General features: G+C 41.5%; 1 protein-coding gene across 3 annotated transcripts in view; it reads right to left on the reverse strand.

Moving 5' to 3' along the window:
* Positions 1–20,480, reverse strand: part of Fgd4 (FYVE, RhoGEF and PH domain containing 4) — a 231,056-nt gene that overhangs the window by 21,167 nt on the left and 189,409 nt on the right. For all 3 annotated transcript variants that reach the window (XM_045151259.1, XM_045151258.1, XM_004663222.3), the window contains one exon: positions 5,795–5,967. In XM_045151259.1, the coding sequence (XP_045007194.1) occupies positions 5,795–5,967 (173 nt within the window). The remainder of the gene's footprint in view (positions 1–5,794; positions 5,968–20,480) is intronic.

Below are 20,480 nucleotides of genomic sequence, written 5' to 3' on the forward strand. Positions count from 1 at the left end.
CTGGAGGCCTTGGTGAGCTCATTCTCTCTGTCTCTCTATCTGCCTCTTTCTCTCTCTCTCTCTGTCTCTCTCAAATAAATAAATAATTAAAAAAACACTGAAGAAAGAAATTGAGGAAGATACCAGAAGATGGAAAGATCTCCTCTGCTTGTGGATTGGAAGAATTAATGTGTAAAATGGCTTAACTACCAAAAGCAGTAATACAGATTCAATGTAATTCCAATCAAAATTCCAGGGCACTCTTCACAGAAATAGAAAAAATAATATCAAAATTCATATGGAAGCACAGAAGATACTACATAGTCAAGACAAAACTGTCCTCAACAAAAAGAATATAGCTAGAGGTATCTCCAGACCTAATTTCAAGTTATACCACAGAGCTGCAGCACTTACCGTCTCTTTGATAGGATAAAACACTGAGCCAGAAGCGGCACATGGGAGGAGAGGGTTGATTTCAAAATTATAGTTTCAAGGGAAGTTCATCATGGCATCAGGGAAAGCATGGCAATAAGATGGCTCACGTTTTGTCACATTATCTGGGCGGAAGTAGTCTAAGTGAGCTATCTCTAGCAAAGGGGCGCTGGAGACATAGTGCCTCGAGACCTGCCAGTGACATGCCTTCTCCTGCACAGCTTCACTTTCTAAACTAGCAGCTGCTAGAGACCAAACACTAAGCTTAATCATAAACACATGAAGCTACGGGCGGCCTTTCACATTCAAATGCCACACGAGCCATAGCAATAAAAACAGCATGGTATGGACATAAAACAGACACATAGATCAATGGGATATAATAGAAGATCCAGGAATAAGTTCATGTAATTACAACATAATTCTTGATTTATTTTTTCTTATGCTGACTTTTTTGTGGTTTTTTTTTTCAATAACTATAAATTTAAATTGAGGGACACTTATTTTGCCTTGAAAAACAAACAGCAAACAATCTTCTATAATCTTGTTTGCTATCCTGATCTTATTTTGAGAGAGGTGATAAGATGGTAGTTGCGTAGCTATATTAAAATTTCTGTCATGAACGGTAAACTTCCTTCATAAAGGCTCTACCTCCTAAGGGTTCCCCAACTTTCAGAATAGTACCGTTGGCTGGTGGTTAAGTATTCTAACAAATGAGCCTATGGGAGCCATTTTACATTCAAACTACCACATTCCAACCCTGCCTCCTTCCCCCCCGCCCCAGGATCATGGCCATCTTATGATACAAAATGCATTCAGTCCAACTTTAAAAGTTCCCATAGTCTTTATTATTTCCAACATTGTCCAAAAGTACAAAGTCGCATCTGAGACTAAAGGTAGTCTTTTAACGATGAGCCCCATAAAGCAAAACACAAGTTACATATTTCTAACATATACTGGCATGGCAAGGAAATACTGGATCAAACCAAGACTGAAAGCCAGCAGGGCAAACATCAAATTCTGTAGCTCTATGTCCAGTATCTGAGACTCATGGTAAAATCGTCAGGGCTTCAAAAGGCTTGGCTAACTCCACCTTTTCAGTTGTGATGTCCGTATCCTCTCTCGGGAGGGGGGGGCAGGAATGTGGGCTGAAGCTGCAGCTTTACTTGGTCATCGTCCCATGGTCCTGGTGTCTCTATAACATCCTGAGATCTCCATTACGACATATGGCTCATCTCCACAGCTTCACCCAGTGGCCTCTCATGGCCTTTGTGCAGGGACTCTTACCCTGACTCACACTGTGTAGCCTCAGGGGCTCTCTGGAACCATGGTGACATAATCAAAAGACTTCCCACATCTTGCAGCTTTCATTTTTCTTCCTTAAAAAAGATTTTTATTTATTCATTTGAGAGAAAGAAAGGAGGAGAGACTGACTATGGGCATTCCAAGTTCTCTTACTGCTGTAAACAAACTCCAGATGCATGTGCCACTTTGTGCATTTGACTTTATATGGGTACCAGAGAACTGAACCCAGACCGGCAGGCTTTGTAAGCAAACACTTTAACTGCTGGGTCATCTACCCAGCTCCTATCTTCATTCTTCTAAAACCAGTTCCATGTAGACAATGCTGCCTAGTTCTGTTGTCAGACTGAGATGAAGCATGGCTTTGGAGCACAATTGTAGCAGCCTCTGTATGCAGACCTTGGAAAAGAGAAACTTCTTTCAGGCCTTTTCCTTTCAAAAGAATCTACATTCTTTCTTTCTTCAGTCTTCTCTGGGTTGGGTCTTGCCCAGTGTACATTAGTAGATTTCTCCATAATGGTGGTGTGGTGGTTTGATTCAGGTGTCCCCATAAACTGTTAACCATCCATGATGTAAAATGCAATACATTCATTCCATCTTTAAAAGTCCCCATAGTTTTAATCAATCTTTTTTTTTTTTTAAATTTTTTTCTTTGTTTATTTATTTGAGAGTGACAGACACAGAGAGAAAGACAGATAGAGGGAGAGAGAGAGAATGGGAGCGCCAGGGCTTCCAGCCTCTGCAAACGAACTCCAGACGCGTGCGCCCCCTTGTGCATCTGGCTAACGTGGGACCTGGGAACCGAGCCTCGAACCGGGGTCCTTAGGCTTCACAGGCAAGCGCTTAACCGCTAAGCCATCTCTCCAGCCCAGTTTTAATCAATCTTAATGATGTTCAAATATCCCCATAATCCAAGATCTTATAACTGATCCATAATACCAAAAAAAAATCCTTCCCAATACACATAATGGCACAGAATAAACATTCACACTGCAAAAGATGGAATTGGACATAGCAAAGAAATATTCAACCAAATACGAGATTTAAAACAACCAGAGCAAACATCAAACTCTATAGCTTCAAGTCCAACTGTTCTATCCAGTGACAAATCTCCACGTCAGATAATTCTAACCAGAAACAAGTCTCTGCCATTCCAATTCTGCTCCTCCAGCTAGGCTACTCACAGACCTGGAAAACTTCATCGGGGCTGGCAGCTCCTTAGCAGCCATTTCATGGCTCTGGCATCTCTACTGGTGTCCACTGCAATCCATGGTTCATCCTCATGGCACCATGGGGTCTCTATGCAGGCATCCGGCAAACCTGCTTCACACTGCCCATGGCCATTTCCAAAACACAAGACCGTGTTGCAAACTCAATGACTCTTTTTCCAGCATTTCTTACACTTCACAATACCATGTAGGGTGCCAATTTGATAATCTGGGGGTGGGGGGTGGGAATAAAGCAGACTTTGAAGAAAAGGACACTCCTTGAGCATTCAGGCCCCTTCAAAAGAGTCTACATTCTTTTGTTGCCCCAGTACAGGTTAGCTGGCCCAATCTCAAAGATTGTAATCTCTCAATTGCAGCTGAACAGGCAGCAGTTCACCCAAAGATTTTTCTTTCTGTGCCATATCCCTTTGCTCATACCAGTTCATTTCTACACAAAGCAACCCTGCACAACTTCTCAGGACACGGGCATAATAGCAAGTCTCACACAAACTGCTAGCCCAGGCCAAGCAAAAATCTTTCTCACCCTCATAAACCAAACCTCACAGTCCACAGTTCTTACTACCTTCAGGTCTTTCAGCTCTGACCAGGATAGACCATCAAGCTGTACTTACAGCACTGCAAGGTATCTCTTAGGCCAAGGTTTCAAATCTTCCCACATTTCTCTTGAAAATCAGCTCCAAAAGGCCAAAGCCACACACCCAGGTGTCTAGCAGCAACCCCACTCCTGGTACGACTTTACTGTTACAGTCAGGTTAACATTGCTGGTAGAAATCACCCAACCAAGAGCAGCTTTTGGGGAAAAGAGGTCTATTTTGGCTTACAGGCTTGAGGCGGAAGCCCCACGATGTCGGAGAAAACGACAGTATGAGCAGAGGGTGGAGGGACATCACCCCCTGACCAACATAAGGTGGACAATAGGAACAGGAGAGCACCAAACACTGGCATGGGGAAATTGTCTATAATCCCCATAAGCCCGCCCCCAACAATACACTCCCTCCAGGAGGCATTAATTCCCAAATCTCCACCAGCTGGGAATCTAGCACTCAGAACATCTAAAATCAAAACAAGCTGGGCTTGGTGGCACATGCCTTTAATCCCAGCACTTGGGAGGCAGAGGTAGGAGGATCGCTGTGAGTTTGAGGCCACTCTGGGACTACATAGTGAATTCCAGGAGAGCCTGAGCTAGAGTGAAAGCCTTGGAAAACCAAAAATGAAAATAAAAAATAAAAAACCAAACCAAAATCACGTATCTTAGAGGTATCTCTCCCTTGCTAATACATAACTCTTGGGCTTGAGGATTTAGAACTATGTTGAAAATGAAGAGTCAGCAAAAGTCTAATGAAGATTTCTATGATGATCATAACTACTGATGAGTGCTTCCTGCTGCCTCTCCCACCACAACAGTGTCCTGGGTGGTTCTGAGTAGTTTGGCCCAGGACTTATTATGAGGTAAGATAATCAAGACATTCGAAACCATGTCCTTGAGAGAGAGAGGGAGAGAGAGAGAGAGAGAGAGAGAGAGAGAGAGAGAGAGAGAGAGAGAGAGAGAGGGAGGGAGAGAATGGGTGCACCAGGGCTTCCAGCCATTACTATTGAACTCCAGATGCATGTGCTATCTTGTGCATCTGGCTTATGTGGGTCCTGGGGAATTGAACCTGGGTCCTTTGGCTTTGCAGGCAAGTGCCTTAACCATTAAGCCATTTCTACAGGCCAGTCCTTAACTTCTTTAACTCTGACTGGAAATATAACCTGTTAGTATCTGTTAGTGTTCAGAGCAGTTCTCTGACCGCTACTTGGGCAATGGGGAGGTCAATGTACACTCTGTTAATGATCAAAGAAGTAACTGTTCAAGATTTCTATTTGCCACACCCTCCATCATTCCCAACAAAATGATTTATTCTTTTTTAAAAGTCTGTACGTTCAGCTCTGATGAATTCAACTGAGTAAGTAGAACCACATGACACTGGAAAGGAACAGCTTGCTTCCTATCTGCTCATAGACTTGAGGTTCTGACATTATTAACACTTAGATTGATTCTTTATAGTGAGCTGTGCCTTCTGTGTTTAAATTCTCACCATGCCAGGCCTCTGCGGCTATGTGAATAACTGCCTTCTAAAGCAGATCATTTCAAACCTGGCAGCACTTGGTCTTCTACACGTCCATATCATAGCCAGCTGTGATAGGTAATGGTTCTTTCTTTATGTTCTCTCCCCCCCCCCCCACTACCGTGGTTATATTACAGAACATTAGCTCAGAGCTACAACCTTTTATCTCCCACTCAATAAGGCATAGAAGTAGATATATTCCAGAACTGTTAATTGCCGAAGGTCACCCAAACCTCAAGTGCCCCCCCCACTTCATGAATCCTAGAGCTGTGGCAGAAAAATAATTACCTTCACCATCCTGCTAAACACTGCTTTGGTTCACAGTGTTCATAGATGTCAAGAAGTCAGAGCTTGTGAAAGACTCCCAGTTTATTATGGAATAATAAGCATCAAATAAATCCTTGTGGGCCAGAAGGTGAAACAAAAGAGGGATGATAGAAAAGAATCATTCCTACAAGTGTCAAGATTATAACTTGTTGCAGCAACTTCACCCTCTGAGTACTTTCCCATTCTGCAGTCGATTGACTGAGACTTGCACTCTACAGGCCTCTTTCCTACACATTAGAGGACTCAGAGAGAAGACGCGATGTCTGTCTTCCAACAGCTCTCCACTTACCTCCAATCAGTTTCCCAGAGAGGCTTGGGGTATTCATTTATGAGAAAACAAGCCAGCCAACCTACCTTGGAGCCATTCAGTCCTATAACTTATTCTGTTTTCAGAAAGCTGTACAGTGACAGAGCTCTCACCTGGCCTGCAGTTCCAGTGTTCTCTCTTTCCCAGACACCTGGAAAGTGTGTGGATATTCTTCATTGTGAGTTTCCACTATTTTCATCCCGTCAAGGCCAACCCTGGTCCGCACAGTGAATTTTGAACCCACCAAGCTGAATCTGGGCACACAGTATAGCAGCATGTTGTTGAACTACAAGAAGCAGAACAAATTTCAATAAGTAGGAAAATAAAGAAGAGAAACACTTATCAATATTAGGAGTACTTCTGGCCAGAAATGCCACAGAAAAATCAGAGTATAGGGTACCATTCTTCTCGCTATGAACTTGCAATCCTCCTGCTATAGACTCCTGAATATTCATTTACATTACCATGCTGGGATGTTTTTGTTTTACTTAAAGTACTGGAACATCAGACCCAGGGTTTGGGCAGGCTGTCTAAGTACCTTACCATTAAGTGACAGCATAGCACTGACCTAACATTCTTTTTATTTTAAATTTATTTTATTTTTATTTGAGACGGAAAGGGAGAAAGGGAGAGAGAGAGAGAGAGAGAGAGAGAGAGAGAAAGAGAGAGAGAGAGAAAGAGAGAAAGAGAGAATGGGCATACCAGAGCCTCTAGCCACTGCAAACAAACTCCAGACACATGCGCCATCTTGTGCATTGGCATATGTGGGACCTGGAGAATCAAACCTGGGTCCTTAGGCTTCATGGGCAAGCACCTTCACTGCTAAGCCATCTTCCAGCCCTGACCTATCATTCTTCGTCTTCTTCTTCTTTTTTTTTTTTTTTGGCTTTTTGAGGTGGGGTTTCTCTCTAGCCCAGGCTGACCTGGAATTTACTATGTAGTCTCAGGCTGGTCTCAAACTCATAACATTCCTTCTACTTCCACCTCCTCAGTGCTGGTATTAAAGGTGTGTGCCACCACGCCCAGCTCTGACCTAACATTCTTAAAGTTGAAATCCTTATATGCGAGTTTCTAATTACTCTGCCTTAGAATACCAGTCTAAAATAGTTTGCAAAGGGTAATATTTAGGAATTACTTTTTTTAAAATTTATTTATTTATTTATTTATTTGAGAGTGACAGACACAGAGAGAAAGACAGATAGAGGGAGAGAGAGAGAATGGGCGCGCCAGCGTTTCCAGCCTCTGCAAACGAACTCCAGACGCGTGCGCCCCCTTGTGCATCTGGCTAACATGGGACCTGGGGAACCGAGCCTCGAACCGGGGTCCTTAGGCTTCACAGGCAAGCGCTTAACCGCTAAGCCATCTCTCCAGCCCAGGAATTACTTTTTAAAGTCAGTGTTTAATACTGCTTTTTTGTTTGTTTGTTTGTTTTTACAAGGTATAATCTCACTCTAGCCAAGCCTGACCTGGAATTCACTATGTAGTCTCAGGCTGGCCTCAAACTCATGGTGATCCTTCTTCCTCTGCCTCCTGAGTGCTAGGACTAAAGGCATGTGCCATTGCATCTGATTAATATTGTTTTTTAAATATTAAATTCACATTAAACATTATATGAAAAGCAAGTCACACGACCAAGATCTTGATTCATTCTTGGTCTCAGCCTTCTTCACCAGTATGGTACTAGGAACACTTGAATAGTGAGAATTCCTATAGATGAATTTACAAAAGCCACTAAGTGTGTCAATGGTCTTTAATAAATAAATAATAAACTATTATTTTTAAAAAGCTTTTGTTCATTTTTGTTTTTTTAATTTGAGAGTGACAGACAGAGAGAGAGAGAGAATGGGTGTGCCAGGGTCTCCAGCCACTACAAAGGAACTCCAGACGTGTGTGCCCTTTTGTGCATCTGGCTAATGTGGGTCTGGGAATAAGCTTTGAACCGGGGTCCTTAGGCTTCACAGGCAAGTGCTTAACCGCTAACCCATCTCTCCAGCCCTTAAAAAAATTTTCTTTTGTTCATTTATAATTATTTTTTTAAAAAACTTGAAATGAAGGACTCTGCTTTGAAACTCATCAATCATGTACAATACCTCAATTCCAGTCAATACCTAATAGACCTTACTACCTAGGACCATGAAAAATATGTTAATAAGCTAAAAGAATATAAATATATTTTCAATGACACTGTAAAAGAACCTTTTTAAAAATATGTTTTATTTGACAAAGAAAGAGGGGGGAGAGAGAGAAAGAGAGAGAATGGGCACACTAGGGCCTCCAGCCACTGCAAACGAACTCCAGATGCATACACCCCTTTGAGCATCTGGCTAATGTGGGTCCTGGGGAATTGAACCTGGGTCCTTTGGCTTTGCAGGCATACGCCGTAACCACTAAACCATCCCTCCAGCTCATAACAGAACTCTTGAATATATTAAAACAAACATATAAATAACAAATCAATAGTTTGGTTAACTTTTGGTCAAATTCTTAAAAGCATTTTTTCTAAGACAAGAATAATTATGAACTAAAGAAATTATCTTTTTTAAATGTGAGAGAGAATAAAAATTGGTGCATCAGGGCCTCCAGCCACTGCAATCAAACTCCAGATATGTGCACCCCTTGTGCACCATGTGTGACCTTGCAAGCTTGCGTCACAGTGCATCTGACTTATGTGGGACCTGGAGAGTTGAACGTGCATCCTTAGGCTTTGCAGACAAGCACCTAAACTGCTAAGCCATCTCTCCAGCCCAAGAAATTATGTTTTCATATTTACTTTTTCTCAGCAATAAGTAACACTGATTATTATATTTTTAAAAAATATATTTAATATTTATTTATTTATTTGAGAGAGAGAGAGACAATATGGGCATGCCAGGGCCTCCAGATGTTGCAAACAAACTCCAGACACATACTACTTTGTGCATCTGGCTTACATGGGTCCTGAGGAATCGAACCTGGGTCCTTTGGCTTTGCAGGCAAGTGCCTTAACTGCTAAGCCATCTCTCTAACAAATGATTTACTTTTAGTGACCTTTAATTTCTATAGTAGTAGGAACCAAACCTTACTTAGGTTTGTCTCCCTAGTTCATAATCTGTGACAGGCAAACATTAAAAGAGAAGCATAAAGTTATTTTGAAAATATAAGATTTACTTTATTTATTTATATATTTAATTTTAGATAAAGAGACAGATAGAGAGGAAGAGAGAGAATGGGCATGCCAGGGCCTCCAGCCACTGCAAAATAACTCAGATGCATGTGCCACCTTGTGCATCTGGCTTATGTGGGTACTGGGGGATTGAACCTAGGTCCTTAAGCTTTGCAGGCAAGCACCTTAACAGCTAAGCCATCACTCCAGTACCAAGATCTACTTTTAAAGGAAGAATATTTTTATTTATTTATTCCGGGTTTGGTAGCACACACCTTTAATCCCAGCACTCAGGAGGCAGAGGTAGGAGGATCACCATGAGTTCCATGCCAGCCTGAGACTACAAAGTGAATCCAGGTCAGCTTGGGCTAGGTGAGACTATACCATGAAAAAACAAAACAAAACAAAATGATATTTTTATTTATTTGCAAGCAGAGAAAGACAGAAAGAAGAGAGACAGAGAGAAAGAGAAAATGTGAATACCAGGGCTTCTAGGCACTGCAAACAAACTCCAGACGCATGTGTCATCTTGTACATCTGGCTTTATGTGGGTACTAGGGAATCTAACCTGGGTTCTTTGGCTTTGAAGGCAAGTGCCTTAACTGCTCAGCCATCTCTCTAGCCCAGATTTACTTTCCCAGTAGCATGTGCTCTAAATTCCAACATGATATTTATTTATACTTGCTTCATCAAGGTTTCTCAATTTATCTTTCAAATTTTCACTAGGATTTTACTCTAAGTGGAATTTCCACTGAGGACTATTCACCAGTCTAGACACAGACCGGCTTGCAAGGCTTCTGGTTCCCTGCACCATGGAGAAGGGGTGCTCTACCCCCTGCTTCAGAGTCATTATTTGTAAAAGTCACAGACGCTGAGATGATTAAATGAGGCAACGAACGTGAAGTGTTCAGAACAGTGTTTTCTACATAAGAAGTGCTTAAACATGTCTTATTTTATGCCCTTTTGGCATGTGATTCTAGATCTTTCCTGCCAGGCCCAAGCCCTCTGCCTGGCACCATGCTATCCACCAAGACAAGAAATACCAATGGATATTTAAAACATCCAAACATGTTTATGTACCACAGGCTATCATATTCATTCTGAAAGTACATTTTTAAAACCAATTGCTTTTTGTTTATCATTCTGTAACTTCCTGTAACCACTGACATAAATTTCAGTTCCCCAATGGAGACCAAAAATAAGACAGTGTACTCACTGACTACGGTTTAGATATATATCAGTGTCATTTCTGGAAGAGGACTTAAGCTTTATCATTAACTATCCACTGTATTCTAAATGTGGACATTACTGCCTCAGTGTGGTACACAGGACTCAAACATGTAAAAAAACTCCCAGGGCTGGAGATATTGCTTCATGGTTAAAGCATTTACCTGTGAAGCCTAAGGTCCCAGGTTTGATCCCCCAGAACCTAAGCACATGGTGGCACATGTGTCTGGAGTTTGTTTGCAGTGACTAAAGGCCCTGGTGCACCCATTCTCTCTCTAAATAAATAAATCTCCCAGAAGTTCTCATTGTCATCAATGGCAAATATAACTTTAAAACATAAAATTTCTGAGCTATTTGATACATCTGCTCTTTGCCTTATAAGTCTTGCTATTCTACAAATAAATCTTTAGCATCTTATCAGGAAGTATGTTTCTCTATGGTCTTTCATACTTCCAGGACTTAATCCCCCTTTGTAGGGATTTCATGTTTTAAATTGTCAAAAATTATATAACAGTGAATTCCAATAATCTGTTTATTGCTAGTCAATAAATACCTTTCATTTTCACAGATGATATAAGTGAGAACTCTTACAGGATATAAAATATTATTTCTAAACAATATGATGCCATGCACAAAAAGAAAGGTCGCTGGTCCTATGCCCTCTGTAAACCTGTAAACCTTGTTCCTGTGGCAAAAGCCATCATCAACTTCACAAAGTGAATCACTTCCCTTGGGTTTCCCTTTATACTGAAAAAGTTGTATCAACTACAGCCCAACCACAACCACTTTCTCTTTCATTGTAGGGCAGTCCCTTTCTTCCATGGCAATGGCTCAAAAGTGGTCATAACGAAACTCAATCTGGCAAGATGGTATCTAGAAGTCCCAGGTCACAACAAAACTCACAAGTAAGTTTTATAAAATATTATATATGTTAAAAATAGGGCCCGCTCTCTTTTCTTGATCTGTGGTGTTCAAGTATTATTAAAGCTTTCATTATATGTTTACTTCACTGCATTAATTCAATGTCATTATTTTTTTTTCATATATTTATTTGAGAGTGGTAACTAGAGAAAGAGGGAGAAAGAGAATGGGCACTACAGGGCCTCCAGCTGCTGCAAATGAACTCCAGATGCATGTGCCACCTTGTGCATCTGGCTTATGTGGGTCCTTGGGAATCTAACCAGGGTACTCTGGCTTTGTAGGCAAGTACCTAAACTGCTAAGTCCTCACTCCAGCCCTCAATGTCACATTCTTATAAGTGATAATTTCATTAGTTTGTTTTTAAAAATACTACTATATTATTGAAGGAAATTTACAATGCCAGGTCTGTATTTAAAGTTTAACTATCTGGGCATGGTGGCGCACACCTCTAATCCCAGCACTTGGGAGGCCAAGGTAGGAGCACTGCTGTGAGGTTGATGCCATCCTGAGGCTATGGAATAAATTCTGGGGCAGCCTGGGCTACAGTAAGACCCTACGTCAGGGGAAAAGAAACTTTAACTAGGCTAAGGGTGGAAAGTGGAATAATGTACCAAGCTACAAGGAAGTATAGAATAAAACCACCATAAAAAGCCAAGAACAACAACAAAAAAAAAAGAATGTGGTCATTCTTTCAAACAACCTTTAGATACTAACTATGTGATTTGAGCAACAGAATATAGAATACCCCATATTTACATAACAAGTAGCATTTGGAGGCAAGTAAATATGCAAACACCCAAAGAGCATCTGAATGTAAAATTAGAATCTGCATATAATTTAGATTTTTAGCTAAATGTAATATTCTCAGAATAGGAAATAGAAGAAAAAGTGAAAATTTAAAAAAACACTTCTGGTACTTCTATACAAACATGGTGCTTCATGGAAATGAACATGACAAGTACAGTGTTCCAGAGCATGGGTTAGATGAATGAACATTACTCAGGAAATGTTTCTAGGATGGTCTTTAAAAGCTGCAAGTGAGCCAGGTATGGTGATGCATGACTGAAATCTCAGAGCCTGGGACACTGAGGTAGCAGTATTGAAAGTTTGAGGCCAGCCTGTGGTATATATAGTGAGACATCGTCTTAAAAAGGGGAAGGGGGCAGTAAGCACTTCTGTTAATGTTCACACCCTTATATTAATGCTACTCTCACTTTTGGTTGAGAATCTTCTCTTTTCAGATGGCAGTGACATTGTGATGACTCAGAAGGTATCATGGTGATGGAAAGAAATGACCGCAGTGTTCAGGGTCTAATGCAGAAGAGGTGGCGGAAAGAATATAAGAGCCAAAGGAAGGGCAGGACTCCAGACACCATGCTCCCTCCAGACACAAAATGGCCTGGATATCCACGGCCTCACAGTGCCTGACACTACCTACATGAGACCATCATAAGAGGAGGAAAAGATGAAGACATCAAAAGTAACAGAGAGACTGATTGAGATGGGGAGGGGCTATGATGGAGAGTGGAGTTTCAAAGGGGTAAGTGGGGGAAGAAGGTATTACCATGGGGTATTTTTTATAATCATGGAAGTCGTTAATAAAAAATATTTTAAGGAGACTTCCGGCCAAGATGGTGACTGCCTAGCTGCACTCCAGATACCAGGGAGAAAAAGATAGATGCAGATCCTATGGAGAGAGCTGCCCCAACATACCTCAAAAGGGGCCCAACTGAAACTAAGAGCAATTGGCGAAACAAGCAAGGGTGATGTTTTCCTGTGAACCGGATACCAGCACAAAGGGGAAGGAGACCAACGCAGAGGAAAATCAACTCCCACCAAAGCAGAGAGCCAGAGCCTCAGAGGCCCCCAACACCTCAGCACTGAAGCAGACCAAAAATGAACCCAACATGGCTCAGGGAAATTTTGTGGAAGAGGGGGCGGAAAGAATGTCAGAGTCACATGTTGGGTCATGATTTGCAGAGACATTTAGCATACCAATAACTGGGGACTAACTCCACAATGCACGACCCATTTACATCAACAAGGAGAGTCTAATGGGAGGGGGTAGATCATAGATGAGCCTAAACAATGGTACCAAACTGCCTGTATTTGATGAAAAGAAAACTAATAAATCAAATTAAAAAAAAATTTTAAAGGTGGGGAGCTGGAGAGATGGCTCAGAGGTCAAGGTGCTGCCTGCAAAGCCTAATGACCTGGGTTTGATTCCCCAGTACCCATGTAAAGCCAGATGCACAAAGTGGCATATGTGTCTGAAGTTTGTTTGTAGTGACCTGAAGCCATGGTGTGCTCATTCTCTCTCCCTCAATCTCACTTTCTGCTTGGGAAAAAAATAAATAAATGGGGAAAGGAAATGCTCAGTGGAGCACTTGCCTAGCACAGACAAGGCCCTGGGTTTAATCCCTAGCACTGTTTTATAAAGGAAGTTGAGAGCTTCTGGGTAAGATGGCGGCATACTAGCCAAACCAAAGCAGCCTAGGGAGGGAAATAAACAGAAACACAGCCAAATACACTCTTGGTATAAGTTATTATCAACTACAACAGAGAAGCAGGAGAGACCAGGATTTTCCAGAAAGGAAGAAACTGGCCAGAATCCCGCTGAGTCGCCAGCGTCCGAGGTCAGCGGCAGCAGCGCAGGGCAGAAGCGAGGCAGGGGTTTCCCACCCAAGCGAGCGGAAAGGGAAGAGGCGGCGCCGCTGAGCGCGCTGAGGAATACACGCGGACCAGCCGAGCACTGCGGCAGACTCGCGCGGCACCCTGCAAAGGCTCCCATCCCCTCACTGTCAGGGCCACGAACATGCAGAGAACTCATTCACCCCGCCACCTGGCACCGAGAGGATTGAGGTGGGCACTCAGCTATGGTGAGATTGGAAGCCATCCCAAAAGGTAAGCGGGCCTTCTCATACAAAGCCAGATACATAAGCCTGCACTGGGAGTGCTAATCTCTCTTTCCATGTCAGGAAATGTTATGTATTACATTTGACTGATGTACCCTTGGTTGGCTTTACCCTTCTCAAATAAGGTGTGTTTTGGGGTTGACTATTGTTGCTTTTGATGTTTTCTGATTTTTAGGGCCCTTATCTTTTCTTAAGCCACTATTGGGGACAAGGACTGACTGGCCCCAGGCTGACTTGGAACTGATTTCAGACTAGAAATCGCAACTTCCCAATTACAGGATTAAGTGTGAGGCAACACACACCCTTAGGGACTTTGGCATTACTAGATTATGTGTTTAGTTTAATCCCCACATATAAATACTCTTGCTGGTTTAGATTGAATGTCTATATTGCTTAGCTGAATTTTGGAATTTTCTAGTAATTTGATTCTCCCAGTCTACTACAATACTTGAACATCAGGCAAACTCAACACCTAGGGTCACTTCTGATGTTTCTCTTGGAGTGTAAAAGCTACACCTGACAACTTAAACTCTTACATTGAAGATATATAAGGTCAGATTTATACGGGCCAGAACACTACAAATAATTAAAAAACCCAAGCATCAAATTAACTCAAGATGCAAAAGTCTCTACATTATAATATAAGAAACACAAAAAATCAAGACAATACAATCCCACCAAAAATTATAAGTCTACCAGAAATGACCTCCAATGAGACTGCTTCAGATGAAATTCCTGACAAAGATTTCAAAAAAATGATTATATCTATACTCAGAGACTTCAAAGAAGAAATCAAAGGACTCATAGAAGAAAAGCAACTTCTGAAAGAATCCCAAGAGAACACAGGAACCCAACTTAATGAAATAAGTAGGTCAATACAAAACATGAGTAAGGAAATACAAATAATGAAAAAAATACAAATCAGAAATACTGGAAATGAAAAACAAGGTAAGCCAAATAGAAAACTCTGTAGAAAGTCTCAACGCTAGAATGGATCAAGGAGAGGACAGAATATCTAATCTAGAAGACCAGGTGGCAGATCTAATACAGTCCAACAAACAGAAAGACAAACTAATAGGAAGGCATGAGATGGAATTTCAAGACATTGAGGACACCATGAAGAGATCAAACATAAGAATTTAGGGCACAGTAGAAGGAGAAGAAATTCACTCCAAAGGCATAATGGGTATTTTCAACAAAATCATAGAAGAAAGCTTAACCCCAAGTAGGGAAAGTGATGCCAATACAGATACAGGAAGCCTATAAAATGCAAAGCAGAAAAAATCAGGAAAGAACCTCTCACTGTCATAATTAAATTACAAAACACACAAAGCAAAGGAAATATATTGAAAGCAGTTAGACAGAAAAATCAAGTTACCTACAAAGGCAAGCCCATCAGGATCACAGCAGATTACTCAACAAAAACCTTAAAAGCCAGAAGGACTTTTTTTATTCCAAGTTCTGAAAGATGACAACTGTCAACCAAGGTTACTTTATCATTCAAAGCTATCCATTCAAATAGACAGAGAAATAAGGATATCCCACAACAAAAGCAGGCTAAAGGAATATACCAAGACCAAACCAGCTCTACATAAAATACTTGAAAGGCTCCTCCATGCTGAAGAGAAAGAAAAGCACACATAAGTAACCTGGAAAAAACAAACCATATTCAAAGACTAGTTATAAAAGAGAGCAAAGGTTGGGCTGGAGAGATGGCTTAGCAGTTAAGCGCTTGCCTGTGAAGCCTAAGGACCCCAGTTCGAGGCTCAGTTCCCCAGGTCCCACGTTAGCCAGATGCACAAGGGGGCGCACGTGTCTGGAGTTCGTTTGCAGAGGCTGGAAGCCCTGGCGCGCCCATTCTCTCTCTCTCCCTCTATCTGTCTTTCTCTCTGTGTCTGTCGCTCTCAAATAAATAAATAAATAAAATTTAAAAAAAAAGAGAGCAAAGGTAAAACCAAAGAACTACAAAACAAGAAAAATGGCAAAAATGAATATACATTTTTCAGTAACTCAATATCATTGACTCCAATGCCCAATAAAAAGACACAGGTTTGCAGACCAGGTTAAGAAGCAGGATCTTTCAATTTGTTGCCTCCAAGAAACTCACCTTTCCACAAAAGATGTACACTATCTCAAGAGTGAAAGGTTAGAAAATGGTGTTTCAAGCAAATGGGCCTAGAAAACAAGCAGGTTTTGCTATCCTAATGTTGGACAAATAGACTTCAGACCAACATTAGTTAGGAAAGATAAGGAAGGTCACTTTATACTGATTAAAGGAACACTTCAACAGGAGGACATTGCAATCCTAAATATATATGCACCTAACATGGGGCCTCCCAGTTTCATCAGCAAACACTATTAGAACTAAGGTCATAGATAACACCAAACACAGTTGACAAGTTATCCTGGCAAAAAATAAAAAGGAGGTTGAGCCAGGCATGGTGGCACATGCCTTTAATCCCAGCACTTGTGAGGCAGAGGCACGAGGATTGCTGAGAATTTGAGACTACCCTGAGACTACATAGTGAATTCCAGGTCAGCCTGGGCTAGAGTGAGAGATCCTACCCTAATTAAAAAACACAACACACACACACACACACACACACACACACACACACACGCACAAAGGAGGTTGACGCTGGAGAGATGGCTTAATGGTTAAGTCTCTTGCCTGCAAAGCCAAAGGACCCAGTTTCAGTTCCCCAGGACCCATGTAAGCCAGATGCACAAGGGGGCACAAATGTCTGGAGTTCGTTTGTAGTGTCTGGAGTCCCTGGTGCACCCATTCTCTCTCGTTCTCTCTCTCCCCCTGCCTATTTTCTCTCTCTCTCAAATAAGTAAGTAAGTAAATAAATAAATAAATAATATTTTTTTTTTTTAAAGGAAGTTGGGAGTTTTCAAGAGCACTCAGTGGTTTAAGGTGCCTTCCAGCATTAGGTTTAATTTCCCACCACTCACATAAAGTCAGATGCTAAAAGTGGCACAAACAGCTGGCATTTGTTTACAGTTGAAAATGACCTAAACCCATACAAATATGTGCACACGCACTCGTGCACACACACACACACACACACACACACACACACACACACATAAAATAAATAAAATGTTAAAAAAAGATGAATGTGGTTTTCCTAAACTTCTTACCCTATGACTTACCTGGGAGGCAGGGCTGTGATATTCTTCATAATTGATAGTATGTTTGATAACCATAACAAGATTTTCTGTTCCTCAAAACCACTAACCGCTGCATACTCTATCAGGTTATTTGTCATCTGTCTTAAAAATAACAGTTTAAGCTTCATGTGAAAATATTCTTGGCTAGGGAGATGGCACAATAGTTAAAGACATTTGCAAGGCCTACCAGCCTGGATTTGATTCTCTGTACCCATGTAAAGCCAGATGCAAAATGTGGCACATACATCTGTAGTTCATTTACAGTGTGGCAAGAGGCTCTGGTGTGCCCATTTTGATTTGCTCTGTCTCAAATAAAATAAACAAATAAAATATTTAAAAAATATTCAAACTACAATTATTTTGAAAACAATTCTCAAGTATGAAAATTAAACCAGGGTAATTATTAGACATACAACTAAAAGTTTAATAAGAGATGGTAACAATATTGAGGACACAGAGAAAGAGCAGACCCAAAACTTATAAAGACAGAGGCAGATAGTGATTCCCCAAGATTTTGCCTAGCAAAGCATGGCTTTTTTTTTTTGAGGTAGGGTCTCACTCTTGCTCAGGCTGACCTGGAATTCACTATGTAGTCTCAGGGTGGCCTCGAATGCAATCTTCCTACCTCTGCCTCCCGAGTGCTGGGATAAAACACGTGCGCCACCATACCCGGCAATAACTTTTTTATTCTATATATCTGATGTGTTGACATATTCAGCCTTCCTCATACTGAAGGAATAGGGTCTTCTAAGATTACCCAATTCATAGCAATGGAAATGACTCACTTGTGAGCATACCTTTCATATGGATGGCAACTGGCCCAGAGACAATACTCTAATAGGCTCACATTACCAAGCTGGACTGCTGTCCTTTTCCCTCTCCCTCCCCAATTCCCCAGAGTCCACTGAAATTACTCAAATGAACCACGAAAGCCTTTTATTCTGCCTTCCCTGTAGAGACCAGAAAGGCTCCTGCCTGTTTGCTACATGCTCCCTCTGCCTCTCCACCAACCCTGGGGCTTCCCAGGTTTTTCCTGCCCATAGGCATGGTGGCTCCTCTTGGTTGTTTGCAAAGGCATTATTTTCTTCCCATACCTGAATAATAATGAAACCCATATTTGATACAAGATTTCTGAATTGGAATCCTGATATGACTGTAATATGGTTTTGTTTTATATTTGGCTTTCTGGATAACCAAGGAATGATAATGAACGTCTGATTAACTCAAATGAGGAATTTTTGTGTTGCTTTTTGAGGTATGGTCTTTCTCTAGCCCAGGTTGACCTGGAATTCATTAGCCTCCCTTTAATCCTCTGGGATTAAAGGTGTGTGCCACCATACCTGGCTCAGATGAGGATTTTTATAGCTAATTTGAACAATATATTTATATCTTTTCTTAAAATCATTGACTCAAATATCGTAAAATTACTGTTTAGAATGTATATAATGTGGTTTTAAGTACAATAGAAAATTGTACAAGCAACCGCTACAACATTCAGGCGTGTCCAATCTATGGCCTAAGGGCTGTGTCAGACCTAGGATAGCTATGAATGCAGCCCAAGAAAAAATTATGAAGTTCTTAAAACATCATAAGATTTTTTTTTTTTTTTTGGTAACTCAATTGCATGGTTTTTCAGCATGAACTTTTCATCTGACAATGTTGTATTTCAATGCCACAAGGAGGGACATACCTTGTTAGGTACTCCCTAATTACATCCTGTCTACACATTTGTATATTTGGACAGGTATAGCGAGGAAATACCGGACCAATGCAAGATCAAAAGCAAACAGCAAATAAGAAATCCTGCAGCTCCATGTGCAGCATCTGGGCCTCCAAAAGGTTGAGTAACTTCACCCCTCCAGCCATGCTGCTTGCTTCCAAGGCTATTGTATCTGAACCAGCAGCTTTCCTTGGTGGCTGTCCCACAGTCCCAGTATTTCCAAATCCTGATGTCTCTGCTGCAACCCACAATTCATCTTTTTAGCTCGATGTCATGCTGCCCTCAATGGTCTTTATGCAGAGACTTCAACCCTGCCTCACTTTGTCTAATACTTCTCTCTAGAACTGTGTGTACTTCGTAACCTTCTGTTTATTGCTTCCAAAACCAGTACTAGGAGCTCTACTGCCAAATTTGTTAATGCAATGGAGGAGATAAAACCTGACCCTTAGGGGCAGATTCTTCTTCAGGGAGCTTCCTTTCTAAAGAATCAGAACTCCTTCTATTGTCTCCATTCTCAATGGTGGTAATCTCTCAAACAGCTGCAGTTCTAGGATCTAAACCACATCCACAGTTGTTTTTTTTTTTTTTCTGAGATAAACTTTATATCTTTCATAGCTTATTGCTCTGTATTTTCCTCTGACAAACACACCATTACTTTTTGTTGTTGTTGTTTTGTTTTTTTCAAGGTACATGCTCACTCTAGCTCAGGCTGACCTGGAATTCACTATGTAGTCTCAGGGTGGCCTTGAACTCACAGCGATCCTCCTAACTCTGCCTCCCAAGTGCTGGGATTAAAGGCATGCGCCACCACACCTGGCACCATTACTTTAAAATTCAACTTAGCTGAAGGTCTCAGGACATGGACAGAACACAACCAGCCTCTCCACCAGATGATCACAAACTGTCTCTATCCCATTTCCTGATAAAGCCCTCTTTCTCCTCTGAAACCTCAGAAAGCAAGCTTCCATAGTCCACACTTCTCTTTGCATTTTATTTTGGTCTTTCAAACTTTCCCAAGAATGGCTCAGTAAAGTCTACCTGTAGCACTGGAGAGCCTCTCCAGAGAAAAGAGCCAAATCCTTCCATGTTCCTCCCACAAACCAGTTACAAAAGATGAAAAATCACATGGTCAGGATTGTGTTGTTTTGTTTTTTGAGGTAGGGTCTCACTCTAGCCCAGGCTGACTTGGACTTTGCTATGTAGTCTCAGGATGGCCTTGAACTCATGGTGATCTTCCTACCTCTGCCTTTTGAGATTAAAGGTGTGCACTACTATGCCCGGCTCACCTGGCCAAGTTTACCATAGCAACAACCTCGCTCTCAGGACTAATTTTCTGTAGCAGTTACCTCCTTGCTGGGACAAAATACCTGATCAGAAGTCGCTTATGGAAGCAAAGTGTGTATTTCTAGTTTACAGTTTGGAAGGGAAGGCTCATCATGGCAGGGGAAGCATAGAAAGAGCCAAAAGATGGGCATCACATCTCCACATCAGCAGAGAGGGAGCAACAAGAGAGAACAAGCGAGCACTGGCAAGCAGGGCTGGATTATAAAACCCAAGGCTCACCCACACTGATACACCTCCCAAAAGCTCCAACCAGCTGGGGACTGAGTATAAGGCTTAATCAGAAACACATGAGACTAGGGGGACATTTCACATTCAAAACACCACACCTGGAATGATTTAAAAAATCAGTGATT

The sequence above is a fragment of the Jaculus jaculus genome, chromosome 5, assembly GCF_020740685.1.
Source record: "Jaculus jaculus isolate mJacJac1 chromosome 5, mJacJac1.mat.Y.cur, whole genome shotgun sequence".
Taxonomy (NCBI): Eukaryota; Metazoa; Chordata; class Mammalia; order Rodentia; family Dipodidae; genus Jaculus; species Jaculus jaculus.